Consider the following 15,430-nt stretch of genomic DNA (forward strand, 5'->3'; position numbering starts at 1 on the left):
CTATCAGAATTCATTTCACTGAAGGGGCAAAAAAACTACCATAACCAGTTTTCATTAGCAAATAATATTCACATGAAGTTGACCTAGTGACTTCTTAATTATTATAATTTGATTTAGAATGGTCTAAATCTTTGCTACCCTTCTTATTCATTATATTTTTCATTAACTAAATTGCATTAGTGAAAAAAGTTTAGTATCTCATACAGAAGATGCAAGAAGATACATTTTACAACTCAGTGTCAACTTCGAAACATCACTCAGGTTATAAAATATTCTATATTTTATATACTTAATATACTTAACCAAACAGGTGCACTGGTAGTATTTGTAAATGAGTTTTTTAAAGAACAATATCCAGGGTCACAAGAGGCAAATATTTAAGCTAAATAAGAAGTCTTGTAAAAATCTATTAAAATAAAACCTACTATGACAAATCCTTACATGAAATACTAATTTTATGTCTGTATATAATTTATTTTATCCTCAGAGTAATGAGAGCTAGAACCCAGAGTACTGGGAAGAGTAGGAAGAAGAAGCACATCTTGTATCTAATTTATTCATCTATTGATGTTACATTTTCAGATCTCTTGCAATGTAAAGTGAAGCTACAAACATGTAAATAAGATCATAAGAACCTGTCAAAGAGAGATCAAAAAGTTGATTGATCCTTGAAAATGTATAATATACAGAGTCATCCAATTTTAGAAGAGTTTTCATTTACTCATCATAGATTAGGTCCTTCAAATTGTTCAAACATTAAACAAAACTCTTGTAACTTCACAAGAGTGCCAAACCTTAAGGGTATCAGCCTAAAATATACACTATAGAAATTGATTTAATTTAAATAGATACATGACTAGTCCCACAATCCATCTGGTATTTATCATTTACTCTTTATTTGTATTTGCTTTGACCTGATGTATTTACTCTTGACCTGGAGTAATGATCATCTCCCTTACTGTGAAAGAGTGGGCTGTAAAATACTATTTTAACTCTTATGCTCAATAAAAAAGCAGATCCCCATAGCTGAAGTCTTGAGGATTGAGCAGTCCTTGGTTCCTTCTAATTCCTCTTTCTCATTCATTCTAAGAGCCTTGAACCTAAATTAAATTAAATTTGTTGACTGTCATAACCTCCTTCTCTCCAGTCAGCAATATCATCCTACATCTTTTATTAGAAGCATATGAATAATTAGTGGTGACACTCTTGACAACTGAAATCCTTTCTGGCTTGCAAATCATCTCCACATCAACTGCAAGCAAGAATAAAGTTTGAGATAGAAAGTACTTGGAATGGAATGGAATGGAATAGAAGGATTGAAATGAATTTGCAAGGTCTTCTAGTCCAACCCCCTGCTCAAACAGAAATCCCTATATGATTTTAAACAAATTATTGTCCAATCTCTTCTACTAGGGATGTCTTCTACTGGAAAAAGCAGAGTGTGGGAAGTGGGGGACAAATGATAAAAGTGGGTCAGGTGGATGCCTCTGATTAGGAACATTGAATAGGACAAGTGTTGCATTGTTGTGTGTGCCCATTAAAAAGATAAGAAAAGACAACGCTTATTGTTACTTGGAAGGAAAATTCCAGGAGAGAAGTCTAGACTGGAAAGTTGGAAAAAAATCAATCTGAAGGAATACAGTGATAAACCTCTTATATCTGCCAAGACAACTAAATGGCATGTACATGGAACCAACAGGAGTTGAGTTCTGTCCAAGAAAAGCATTATCTTTTTCTATGTAAAATAATTTGCAAAAAACCTATCAGAACACAATAATAATTGAATATTGTAACTCTAACAATTTCAACCAATTCTATGTGGGACAAACATCATGTCAATTAAATTAACCAGGATCCCCAAAGACTGGCTGGCAGTCAAATGTCATGATCCCAAATCCTTACTCTCTATTGACATAGAACAGCATCACTTTGATTGGAGCCACACAAAAATAATCGGCCACGCTACCATCTAGCACGCTTGTGAGTTCATCAAGCCTGGCAGTCCACAAGCAATTCCATCAACAGACACATGGATCTACAACCAGCCTACGAACCCCTCAGAATCCAAATCCCACAGCCAACCAGTGATAGCACCGATCCTCAACCAACCCATGCCAGCCCCACCCAACCAGCACTTCACCTCCCAATGATCCTCATTTGATGTAACCTTCCTTCACTTGACCCATCACAAGACTCCCACTGATGACTCACACTTGACCCATCACAAGATCTACTGACCACATAAAGTCCTTATAAACAGAAGAACTCTGACACTGACATCCCCTAAACTCTGTTGAAGATGTTATCGAGTCTGGTAACAAAAAGTTTGGAAACCAACCTACAAGTTCGGAGAATGAACCTTTACCTTCATAATTGAATATATCCCATATCATACCCACTGATTTATGCCTATCTTGGTATAGTTAGTCAACATGTGGGCCTTCAGTGCCAAAAAGATTACTACAACCAGTGCATGGGTGGTATAATATTACTTTTATAATTTTATTTTCAGCAAAGTGTGTCAGGAATCAGGTTTGTTAGTTCAAGGTATGGGCCATGCAACAAGAAAGTACCATGTTTGCTCAGTGTCATTGAAAAAGAAAATAAATTGCTAAAATTAGACAAAGCTTGAATTACAATAAACACATTAGCTGAAAAGCAGAATAAAAAGTACCAAATTTTAAAGCTGTCAACTGCTTTAAAAGATATTGATTGATTAACTATATGAGTTAATTATTCAATTACATTTTTACTAGTGTACATACTTGTCAAGCAATGGATAGCAGGTTGTGTCATACATAGCCTCTCTTCTTTGGAAAAAGATGGAATTTTCCCATCAAAATGGTTTTGTCTGCAATTTATTTATGGCATTTTTGCGTATCCTGATACCTGTAAAATCTTCTTTGGATATTCTGTCATTTCTTTTTCCATAAATATCCATAATCAAGTGGGGAAAAAGATTGTACTACAATGGGGAAAAAAGTCTAAAAAAATCATTTAGGATAGATTTTGGACTGGGGGAATAAACCACAGTGAGAAGGGAAATTCATATTTTACTGATAGAGTCTTGCACACAGTGGGAAGCAGATGCATAAATGTATTTGGATAGTGCATAAATATATGTGGCATTATTTATAATTATATTAATTAATGTAAATAACATTTATACAAGCAAATAGCACAGGGAAATAAGCTTTTGGCAGGTAATTGACCATTTATATTTTAGTTATGGAAAACAGGAGAATAACTTTTCAATGAAGCATTTCAATACCAGGGTCCTTTGGGAAATGGGGTTCAGAATTAATCTGCAGTAAAATGGCTGGGCAAGCTGATAATTTTGAAATGAATCTAGATTTGGTTAGTAATTTTATGGCTAAGAAAAAACCAAGAGACAGATGTTGGATCTTCATTCTGAATACATTGACCTATCAAGCTGGCTAGAAAGCTAAGATAAATGCAGTGTATGAGCAACACATTAAATAAGTGGCATTAGGGGGAGTTACTCATTTTTTTCCTTAGTTTTATGTGCTAAGAAAACCGTTATTTAAAAAAATTAAATCATTGTTTTTATTGTGGTAAATAGTCAAAGAATTTCTAAATAAATATATCTTAAGCTGACATCTTTACCACTTTTGGTGAATATATTGTCTCTGTTTTTGTTTCTGAGATTCAATGTTTTGATTTTCAGCTTTGATTTTTTAGCCTAATAATAGTTATTAGTATGCCCACCAACTGATTGTTCTTTCTCCTGTTAGAAATATACTTATCTTTGTAACTCATGTATCCAATTCTTAAAAGCAGTTTCACAGTTCAGTGAGATTTAATCAAACTATTTGGTCACCTTTATTTTTCTGTGGTCTAATATTCTATCCATTGCAGGTAAGAGCTAAGTTGCCTTTCTTTCATGTATTGGCAATTTGCTGAATTGACATTTTTACCAGATATATTTAAAGTTATTATGGAAGGAAAATATTTCATTCATTTCATTCATATCCAGTTCATATTCATTCAATTCATATCAGTTTCATTGTTGCTGTTTATATTATTTTGGAATGGGTTGAAATAGGTCCAGATATAATTTATTGAGGTGGAGTAGGGGCATACATTTAGAAGGCATGAAATATTAATTAAACAACTTATTACAGGTTGACTATGTGGTCTTGTTCTAAGAATTATTTCCTTTCACTATAACATATGCAGAAGAGAAATGCTTATCTGATTACTGAAGTGTATGAGCATAAATGGATACTTTGGATACCAAAACAGACAAAGGAATTGATCAAATAAGTGTGAAAAATACATTGCAGCTGCAGTAAACATCAGGAAGTGATGAGCTGAGGGACTTGGCATCCATATTGCCTGTGAGGATGCATGGGGATGAAAAGAATGCTTGATTCACATATTATAAGCGGGGTGAAATATGATTAGATGTGACCTGAAATCTCAAGATAATTTATCATAACTTTTATAGGCATAATGAGAGAAAAGAGGGATATATATTGAATCACAAATCTACTTCTGGGACATTTTATTGGGAGAAATGAAAAGTCAAAAGCATGATATATGGCAGATGCAATCCCAGGGAAGAAGAAGAAAAGAAGACAGCAGAATTATATAAAGATAAAAATGAAATAAAATCACCAAAAATTGGAACATTGGGCATCAAACATCCAAATCTAGAAAGCAGCATTTCCTTAAAGTTAGAAAAACCGTGGATGACCTTGTTTGGCTCATTAAGCTATGCTGTATCAATTCTGTATAAAACCAGCAAGTAAGTGGCTAGTATGTATGCTGCTGTTAAAGACCATGTATATATATATATATATATATATATATATATATATATATATATATATATATATATATATATATATATATATGTGTGTGTGTGTGTGTGTGTGTGTGTGTGTGTGTGTGTGTGTATGTATGTATGTATGTATGTATGTACGTACGTATGACATTCAGCTTTGTTCGGGTATTTTCCCACGCAATTGTAGTTGTGCTTTTAAAGTTGTAGCAACGTTTTGGCAGAATCTCATCTGCCATCATCAGGCTTCTGTATAGTGTTCAACTGTGAGTCAGACTTTTACAGTGGTTTCAGATTTAAATTTGGGGCAGCCTATTGCTGTGCCAGAATGGTTTTTTCTTCAACCTGATTGGTTGGGAGTCTTGGTCTGTGTTTATTGGTCTCGGAGTTTGCTGTGTTCTGCTTGATTGGTGTTTCTAATATCTTCTGTCTGTTTTTTGGCTCTTTTTGTATCTTGATTGGCTGGCAGCATTGTGTTACTTTATTGGAGGCCTTTAGTGCAGTTTGGCTTCGGGTAAATGGACGGCTATCATTAGTTAGGAAGCTGGGTTTCATCTGGGTGCCTGGTTGGGGTGTGTTTGAGCTGGAGGTATCAGGGGGGATCTGTTTGTGCCCAGGTGTTTGCCTGGCTTGTGGTGTGGAGATTTTTTTGTTTGTGAGTGCAGGCTTCCAAATGATTGACAGCCTGGTGGAATCATCTCTTCTATTCATGCTTCCTGGTCTTTTTTCAATCTCTATGGCTTCTCTGATGATTCTGTGGCTAGGGTTTTCTATAGTGGCTAGGGTTTTGGTGCCATTGAAGTTGATGCTATGACCTGTGGCTTCCATGTGTTGGACTAGTGAGGAAGTGTGTTCCAGCTTTTTGACTGCATTTTTGTGTTCATCCAGGCGGGTACTTATTCTTCTATTGGTCTGTCCAATGTATGTGGCTGGGCATGATGCACAGGGGACTTTGTATATGCCTTGGTTTTCCAGGTCAATTTTATCTTTGGGGTTTCTAAGGATGGCTGCTATTTTTCTGTCTGTTTTGAAGGCAGTCTTGATGTGATGTCTGTGTAGTACCTTACTAATTTTGTCTGTAGTACCTCTTATGTAGGGCAGGACAGCTGTTCCATGGGTCTGTTCATCTTCTGGGTCTCTATTATGTTTCAGTGTGTTTTTGTGGATCAAGCTGGTGATTTTGCTTTTGTGGAAGCCGTTGGCTGTCAGTACTTTAGTCAGCATAGTTCAGTCTTAATGTGTGTCTTGTCTGCCAGGCGTTTGGTTCTGGTAATTAGTGTTTTAGCCACGGAGTTTATCTGTGCTGGGTGGTGGTGGGATTGGGCGTTGAGGTAGCGGTTAGTGTGTGTTTTCTTCTGGTATACGGTGTGTCCTAGTGTGCCATCTGTTTTTTTGTAGATTAGTACATCTAGGAATGGTAGTTGTTTGTTTGTTTCCGTTTCCATGGTGAACTTGATTTTGGGGTGTGTGCTGTTTAGGTGTGTTAGGAAATTGTTTAGGTTTTCTATTCCATGGGGCCAAATCACAAATGTGTCATCGATGTATCTTAACCATAGTTTGGGTTTGTGGATGGCATTGGCCAGGGCTCTGGATTCAAATTCTTCCATGAACAGGTTTGCAATGACGGGTGACAGTGGTGATCCCATAGGGGCTCCTTCAATTTGTTTGTATCTTTGTCCTTTGTATATGAAATATGTGTTGGTTAAGCAGTGTTCTGTTAGTTCCATTAGGTGTTTAGCTGGTTGGTATTTATTTTTGATGATTTCAAGGGTCTCTTTTATCGGGACTTGAGTGAATAGTGAAACCACGTCGAAATTTACAAGCAGATCTTCTTGCTCCACATGTAGATCTTTGATCATTTCCAAGAAGTGGTATGAGTTTTGTACATGTGAAGCTGCTGTTTCAGCATGGGGCTGTAGCTGTTTTGCTAAATGTTTAGCTAGGTTTTGTAGTGGTCCTCCTCTGGAGCTGACTATGGGTCTGAGAGGTATGCCTTCTTTGTGTATTTTTGGAAGGCCGTATATATGTGTGTTGTGTGTGTGTGTGTGTGTGTGTGTGTATGCATATGCATATGCATATGTATATGTATATATATATGCATGGTATTCAGCTTTGTTTGGGTATTTTCCCACGTCATTGTAGTTGTGCTACAACTTTAAAAGCATAACTACAATGACATAGGAAAATACCCGAACAAAGCTGAACACCACACACACACACACACACACACACATATATCCACTATACATACACACACACATATATATCCACTATATTACTTGTATTAGGAATTAAATCCAATCCTCCTCCTTAACTGGGAATTTGTATTGCAGGGATAAACCTCTGTGTTCAAAGCTGGGTTTTGTAATGGTTGGTCACCTTAGGGAATGAACTAGACTGAAAACTGGTGGGAGGGAAAGCATTCCTTTAGCTTCTGCTTAGCTTCTCAACATTTTTTAGCTTTTCGATGTAATTGAGTATGACTTTGTTTCAGGCTTTCCAAGCTGAAGATTAGGGATGCTGTTTTGGGATGGTCTGAGAGGCAGTTGGTGACAGAGAGATTGCTAGTTGAGCCTTTTGCTTTCAAGTTATAGGAGCTCTTTGAGTATCTCTTACCTTCCATGCTTTTTAACCAATACTGTATATTAAACTTTGGGGAGTTGAGAGTATTCCAGGTACTCATTGTATTCATTGTAGAGATAATATCCATTGATATTCTTATCAGTCCCAGAGAGGAAGAAGAAGAAAAGAAGACAGCAAAACTATATCAGTAAAATGAGCCAGAAATGGACTGGATGTGGGCCACTTTTTTTGAGGTTTATTCTAGCCAATATAAGAATGCTGTTAGTTAGCAAAACTGAAACAGAGAAAAGGTAAGCTTTCTGGATAGGATTTCAGTTTTCTTGAAAGCCAAAAAATTTGGAAATATTTCTGGACCTAACCTTGGTTCTAAAGGTTGGTTCTAAATGCCCAGATGTATTTGTGCAATAAGCATTACCCAAAAATCTGGCTTCTGATCTGGCTTCTATTGTCTGTAATGCACTGCTTGAAAAGTATTTCCAAGCTATTCCAAATGCAATATTCAGTAAGCAGGCTGTTTGTTTGTTTTTTTGTTTTTTGTTTTCAATCTCACATTACTCCAGTAAAGTTTAGTAAGCCCTGGATTCTGGCTTGTTACTGAAGTGCAGTTCAATGTGCTGATTGTTATCTAAATGATACGGAATGAGAAGGGCTACATCCTTCCATATGATTCTCCTTGATTACTTATTTCAGTACCAAATCACTTTGTATCACATTTCTCTTATTGATCTCTGTTTTACATGCAGCAATGCACAAATCATCCCATGGCAATTACTTGTCACTTAGCTATATGACATAGAAATCCACTCAGTCATGTTTCACTTTTATATGACACTAAATGTTCTGCAAATAATTGTTTTGTTCTTTTTCATTTATCTTAAAAGAATTTTTTATTTTATTTCTACACTGCATCCATATTATAGATGGGAAATAAGAGAAAGGCAGTAAACTAAGATTGCAAAACTTTCAGATTTCCTCAAAACCTTAACTGTACCCTTCACAGCCTCCTCAAAGATGCCACCAAATATTTTTGGTGCTGTAATGCTTAAGATTTCAATTTGAAGAGATTCTTCAGAACCGAAGGAAGCCCAAATGTAGCATCTCTTTCTATGACTTATTAAAGTGACCTTGTCTTTTACAGTTTTCCTAATTGCTGTGAGGTGGCTTTCACTATAGCCATGCAGTTCTTCCTGACACATCTTCTATAAGTGCTTATTTGTGCTCCTATGTATTCCAATTTGTGAAGCTTTGCACAAATTACCAAAGAAAAGTTTGTTAAATGCACAGGGAGTGATTGTTAAATACACAAAAAATAAAATAGATATAGGAATTTCTTTTCTTTCCCAAAGTTTGAAAGTTGATCTGTAGCCTGCCACTTGTCCTTTAGTTCCAGAAACATTATCCTGCAATAGGTCAGTAATATATGTCTGCAATAGACCAATAGCTTCAAATAAAAGGCTAATTCGAGAAGTGAGATCTGGAATGGCTGAACACAAAATACGTTTGCAAAGATACCTGCTAAATGAGCTTGTATGATCCACCCAGTCACCTGTATGATATTCCTGGCCCATGTAGGACTTTTTAAAAACTACCATACACCATTCTGAAATCTGAAAATAAGAATACATAACTAAAAATAACCTCCCATAATTCTCTGGTAGAAACCACATACAGAACCTACATAACTTGACTCTGTGGCTCTATGGTGGCTCTATATTCCCATTTCCCTAGAATTATAGTGCATAATTGCTAGCTTGTAGGGATTAGATGAAGACTAAGAATTGCTGATATAGCTTCTTTGATGGTATAGACACACACACATATACGTATATATATATATATTTCTTCTTGCTGCAGATCTAATGCATTTGAAGTACTGGCCCTCGATGGAATTAGCACTGGGATACTTCAGTTTTGTTCAGCGCAGGAGAGTGCTGACTGGCTGCGAGCATTATCAACTAACATCAGTGATTTGACACTACAAAATGTATGTTGTTTTCCAGATACATATATATGTATATAGTCTAGGTTCTGTTGTGTTTATTTCGCATGTAAATATTATTCAAAATAACATCTGAAGTCTCTTCTCTCTTTCATGCACTTCATTATTTATCTATATTCATAGACATTATTTCATATACCACGCTACATATATGGTATATCAGAACCACGCTACATATATGGTATATCAGACCTTCATTTTTTTATAAACCATTTGCTTTAATTTGGAAGGAAACTGTCTTCTGAATCATCACTCTTTTGAATATGGATCTTACACTGGTTTTGTACTGAGGCTGTCCCTTCCCTGGCTTCTTAAGAGGCAATTTTCATCAGAAAACTATCATAGAATCCAATCCACTGGGAACCTGTTCTAAATTATGACATATGGTTCGTGGCTGATAAATACATACAATCAATTTATCAGGACTGTGAAGATGTTACCTGACTTTCTCCTGTGCCTAAGTTCTTACCAAAAGCACACAGCCCGTCTGTCAGGCTAGAGATGATTAACTTCAATGCATAACTTAATTTTAGCATGCAAACTTTACTTTACTCAGATGACTTTCTCCCAACTTCAGTAAAATAAGCTAGAATGAGATCAAGAAATTGGATCTATTTTGTCATTATTCAGTTGTTCTTGTCCATTATGATTGGGAGAAACATTATACAGGGAAGACAAGCTTTTTTCTTGAAAATCAGATTACACTGTGCTACTCTGATCATTTGTATTATTAACAGTTTAATTAAATTGTGAGTGCTTTATTGAATAGGGTATGTTTAGGTGTGGAATAAATAGTTGGGTGTATTTGAAAGATACATTGCGCTGCTTACTCTCTACAAGTAGCCCTTGGTCTACAACCATTCATTCAGAAACCATTTGAAGTTACAACGGCACTGAACGAATGGTAGTTATGACCAGTCCTCGGAGTTCCAACCATCCCAGCACCCCATGGTCATATGATTACTACCAGTTTGCACTTTGCTACCAGTTTGCACTTGCAAATGGTTGCATGACTCTGCGATCACATGATTATCATTTGCTACATTCCCTGCTGGCTTCCCCACCTGCTCACCTTCTCTCAGCCCCTCTGCACTTGTGGTACACCAGCTATTTGTGCACCCCCATGTATCCATGTACTCTTCCTGACTCACACTGCACCCCCACAACCCCTTTTCGACTCTTGCTGTACCCTTGAACACCCATCCCACCCTATAATCTGGCACACCCTCCCCAACCTGCACTGCATTCTTTCTTACCTCCGCCATGGCTCTTGCACACACATGCTCTCTCTCATCAACCTGCACAGCTGCCCTTCATTCACCGTCATTTATCCGCACCACACCTCTCATATACCCGATGCACACACCTTCACACACTTTACCTGATTCATACCATGGATATATCAGCTGGTATTAAGTTTTCTTCAGTTTTTCTTAAAAAGAGTTGATAATGAAGTAGATTTCCATGAATAAAACACATTGTATAGTCCTTAAGCATTACAGAGATTATTTTTTCTAGTTAAAATGTATTTATACTGAATTTATTCCAGTTGTAATTTGTATATTCCTTCCCTAAATTCCTGTGACCTGTAAATAAATATCCGCCATCCAGAATCTGGTTGTATCCCAATTACGTACTCATGATAGTACAGTTCAAAGAGGTTTTTCCTCCCTCCCTCCCCCTCAAAAAAGACTTAATCTGTCCAGTTTACTTTGCCTTCCTGCTGATTGGGAGAAGCCATTTTTTATTCAAATAATTAGCTACCGTGCTACATCCCATATTTTCTGTTTGTAACATTTGTAGTTGGAATGTAAGTATTTACATTAGCAAAGCCAGCCCTCCTGCAGACTGCAGATTGCTTGGGTTTTGTTTAGAGCATGTCATACACTGCTTAGTTGAATACAATGGGAGCAAGGCTCTTTAGCCACTGAATAAAATGGGATTAATAAATAATCCCACACCCTCTCTAAAGAAGGAACAGCTGGTCTAGCTGTGGGACTGAATAGCTGCATCTTGTAGAATGGCTAGCACAACGGGGTTCCTGGGGGACTACTGTGTGACAATTTTGTAATACTGAATTTTCAGAGTGGGAAGCAGCATATGGTGTATCCTTGGCTGCCTGCCAAACTGTCAGCACCTGCTGGCAAAATGTTCTCCTTTCTTATTCCAAGTAAAACTCGCTTAATTCTTTAGACTGCAATAGGAACAAGGGCATACCTGTGTCCTAATTATTCACACGTAGGTAAGGCTAAATGAGAAAAACATTGAACGAAATGTCATAGATGGAGAAAGAGCCTACGAAAATTGACGATCTACAGAGATGTTTAATGATGACTTGAAAGAGGAGCAGCTCCTCTCAAAGAATCTGGCGAGAACAATAAACCATGTGGACAAAACCAGTGCTGCTCTTTTCAGCACAGGCAGCAGCTCCATGTACATGTAGCTTTTTTTTCTCTCTCCAAGAGCCTGTAAGTTCAAGAACAGCATATCAATCATTTTGGATTCTTTTGGACTTTGTACTTCTGGCAAGGAAAAACTTTTTCCATTGAAAAGTAAGACACATGAGCAAAAGACAGCAGTTAGCCAGACTGTTTTGAAAGAAACAGTTTCTAATTGAAAGCCCATGCCTTTCTGTTTCACGGATGGTGGAAAATTCCACAAATCTGTCTTAAGGGCTGGTCTATCTATACCTTGAGCTGGGTGACCTCAGAAAACAGAATTACGTTATCGGAACCAAAATTACGCCTGCCTTTAGGAGCTTCTTAAAGGCATCTCAGATGCTATGTTAAAGAAGGCTTTGATCTGAGTTCTCTTTCGTAGCAACATAATTTTTCATTGGAGAGTATGACTGGTACTTGAGGGACACAATCAAATCAAATTGCATTTATTTTTCATTATCATGTGATTCTAGTTTGAACTTGCCTGTGCTTAATCCCATTGATTCCAATGCAATTTGTTGCCAAATGCCGTATGTGTTTTCAGTATCATTATTATTATTTTTTTAAAGAAAGGATTTTCATGAATTGGGTCATCAGTTATTTACCTATGACCTTATTCACTGAGAAGTATTAGAGCACAATTAATATATTTCTAAAAATAGGTTTGAAGCATAAGGCTTGTGGCTTTCAAAAAGGTTTCATTTCCAAATGCATTTGGTGTAATTTTTATTCTGATTGTGCCATTGTGAACTGGGAACCTATCGTGTATTGCTCTGTTGTAACCAGATTGCTCTGACTATTTTCGTGTTGAAAAAGTTGAAATAGCTGAATAAGAAAGATAGAACAGTGATGCAGGAGAAATACTATGTATAGTAAAAATCAATCTGTAGGGAATCCTTTTTAATGAGCCACATCAACCTGAATTCCTGCCCAGTTTGAGCTAAAAACTTTTTCTTTGAGAGAAATTGCCCAGCTGATTAATATGAATGCAGCATTCTGGTGTAGTTCATTATTTATAAAGGAGCTATTGCTCCAAGCTTCTTTATTGTCAGTACTGCTTATCAGTAACTTCACTACATTTCTTTTTTGGGAAATGAAGGTTTCTTTAAGGCAGAGGTCAGCTGACAAAATTTAAGGATTAAAGGAACAATAGTATTTTTTAAAAAATATCCAGAAGAATTCTAGAAAATCTAAAATTGGTTCCTCTTCTACATTTTGATATCAGGGTGGCAAAAATTCAATGTCTAACACATGTCTAACACATAGTTTACCTACAATATAGAAAATCCCATTCCCAAGCAAAGCAAAACAGACATTGTCTGAAGTATCAATAGTACCCACAGATAATCAATATATATTTATATTATATAAAAATATATTTAATAAAATATAAATATTTATTATATTTAAATAAATAATTTTCCTCCCAAGCCAAATGTGACTTGTTAAGAAGAAGATTTTCTTTATTAGAGACCCTCCTTCACTCCTACCTCCAGTGTAGCTTTCAGTGAAGTTTGTAGAGCATAAATTAGTTAGGATGGGAATGTGCATTTGACAATGACAGAAGAACGTATGTTTTACTTTTTATTTGCTGTAAAAAAGGCAGTTCTTAATCTAACTTTTTAAATTAACATGTTAATCATTGTCATAATATACAATTGTAAGACAAAGGCAACGTCTTCTACAATGGTGGCATGTTTGATATATGGGACATACTTCCAAATATATCTGTGTAAGATATATACTTCTTTTGCTATCTTGTTCTCTATTTTTTACTTGTTCCTTATTTATCTTGAATTTTAAAAAAACTTACATTGTCATTTTGGGCAGCTTCTAACCCTATTACTACTACTACTCAGAATCAAGTTCTGTTTGCTGTTTTTTGTATTTGTATATATAGCCTGTGAAAATATCTTACAGTGTTTCTTTTGATACTTTATGGTTAACAACCCTGAGAATTGTGAAGTCAGTAATTTCATATGTGTTGAGGTAATTCCCCGTTAGGAGAATGAGTGCATACAGGGAGACGTATTTGAGAGTAGTGTTTGAATAATACACATACAGCACACAGATACACTGTACAGTAAATGTAGGGTTTTACTTTCAATAAAGGTTTAAGCAAAGTTCAAAATAGGCAGTCCAAAGTCATTCACAGTTAAATCAGTCAGTTTTTTCAATCCAGGGATAATCCAAATATCAAAGTCCAGTGTCAAAAAACAGTTCAGTATCAGACTTATATTAAATCCAGTAATATCAGTCAATTAGGAAAAATGGAGGAACGGCAATACTTTCCAAAAGAAGGAAACAGAGATACTCACTCAGACACACTCTCTTCTGAGACTAAGACTAAAACAAACCAGGTTTCTGGCTCCATCTTATGGCTGTTTGAGAAACCACACCCAATTGCATGCTCTTGCATTCCCTTAAAGACACAGTATTAAAATGTCTATCCTGGTTTATATATTTCTAACCCAAATACCTGTTAGGTGACTTATATTCCTAACATTCTCCCCTTTTGGGTAAGATAATATATACAACCTTACATTCTAAGTCCATAATCTTCACAGCACGCCTTATGCTTTATAGAGCCTTGGGCCTTTGTAAAATGATCTGCTATATTGTTTTCTGACATACAGTATTCTAGCCTAATCATCTTACTTTGCACACATTGTCTCACATTTAAATATCTTAAATCTGTGTGTTTCGTTCTTGTTTTAACAGCACTATTTGAAGCCATCTGTATTGCTGATTGGTTATCTTCATAAATAACAATAGGATCTGTTACATTAATTCCCATATCAATTAATAATTGCTTATACAAAACTAAATCTGTACATAATAAAGACAAACATGAGAATTCAGCCTCCATTGTTGATAAATTTAGAAGTTTCTGTCTAATAGATCTAATAATATAATAATAATCTAATAAAACATCCAATCAATGCTTTTCCCAATAATACAGCAGTACCCGATGTAGATTTTCGTGTATTTATGTCTGTAGCAAAACTTGCATCAGCATATGCAGTCAAATTCAGTTCATCTTTCGGCTCCAAACACAATGCATAATGCATTGTCTGTTTCAGATATCTTAACACACGTTTAGCAGCTTGCCAGTACCTTTCAGTTGGCTCAGCGTAAAATCTCGCTAATTGATTAACACAGTATGCAATATCTGGCCTTGACCAATTACTGAGATAAGATAAACTACCAATCAAGGACTGATAAATGTGTTTATCAAAAATAGGACTTTGAACATCACTATGGCTAAACTCCTGGCTCATTGGTGTTTTAGCCGGTTTACAAAGTTCCATTTTAAAACTTTTTAGTAATTGGTTAATTTTTTCTGCCTGTGAGATCTTGTATCCTCCCCTAGTTTTGTCTATCTTTAAACCAAGATATTGTTTGATTTCTCCTAATTGTTTTATTTTAAATTTCTTTTCCAATAGTGAAATTATCTCAGTAGCTTCTTGTTCAGTTTTGGTGATTAATGCTATGTCATCAGTAAATAATAACAATAATGAAATCTTACCATTACTTTCCTTTTTAAACAAACATGGATCAGCCATGCCAGCTACAAAGCCTATCTTAGTTAATTCTTTAACT

The 15,430-nt window shown here is 35.9% G+C and overlaps 1 protein-coding gene across 1 annotated transcript in view; it reads left to right on the forward strand.

Moving 5' to 3' along the window:
* The window catches only part of SNTG2 (syntrophin gamma 2), a 178,837-nt gene that overhangs the window by 83,042 nt on the left and 80,365 nt on the right, over positions 1-15,430 (forward strand). The window contains exon 9 of the mRNA XM_087946003.1: positions 9,245-9,374. Coding sequence (XP_087802129.1) covers positions 9,245-9,374 — 130 coding nt within the window. The remainder of the gene's footprint in view (positions 1-9,244; positions 9,375-15,430) is intronic.

Source organism: Notechis scutatus, chromosome 1, assembly GCF_049901735.1.
Source record: "Notechis scutatus isolate UNSWTSFEM ecotype Mainland chromosome 1, rNotScu1.2, whole genome shotgun sequence".
Taxonomy (NCBI): domain Eukaryota; kingdom Metazoa; phylum Chordata; class Lepidosauria; order Squamata; family Elapidae; genus Notechis; species Notechis scutatus.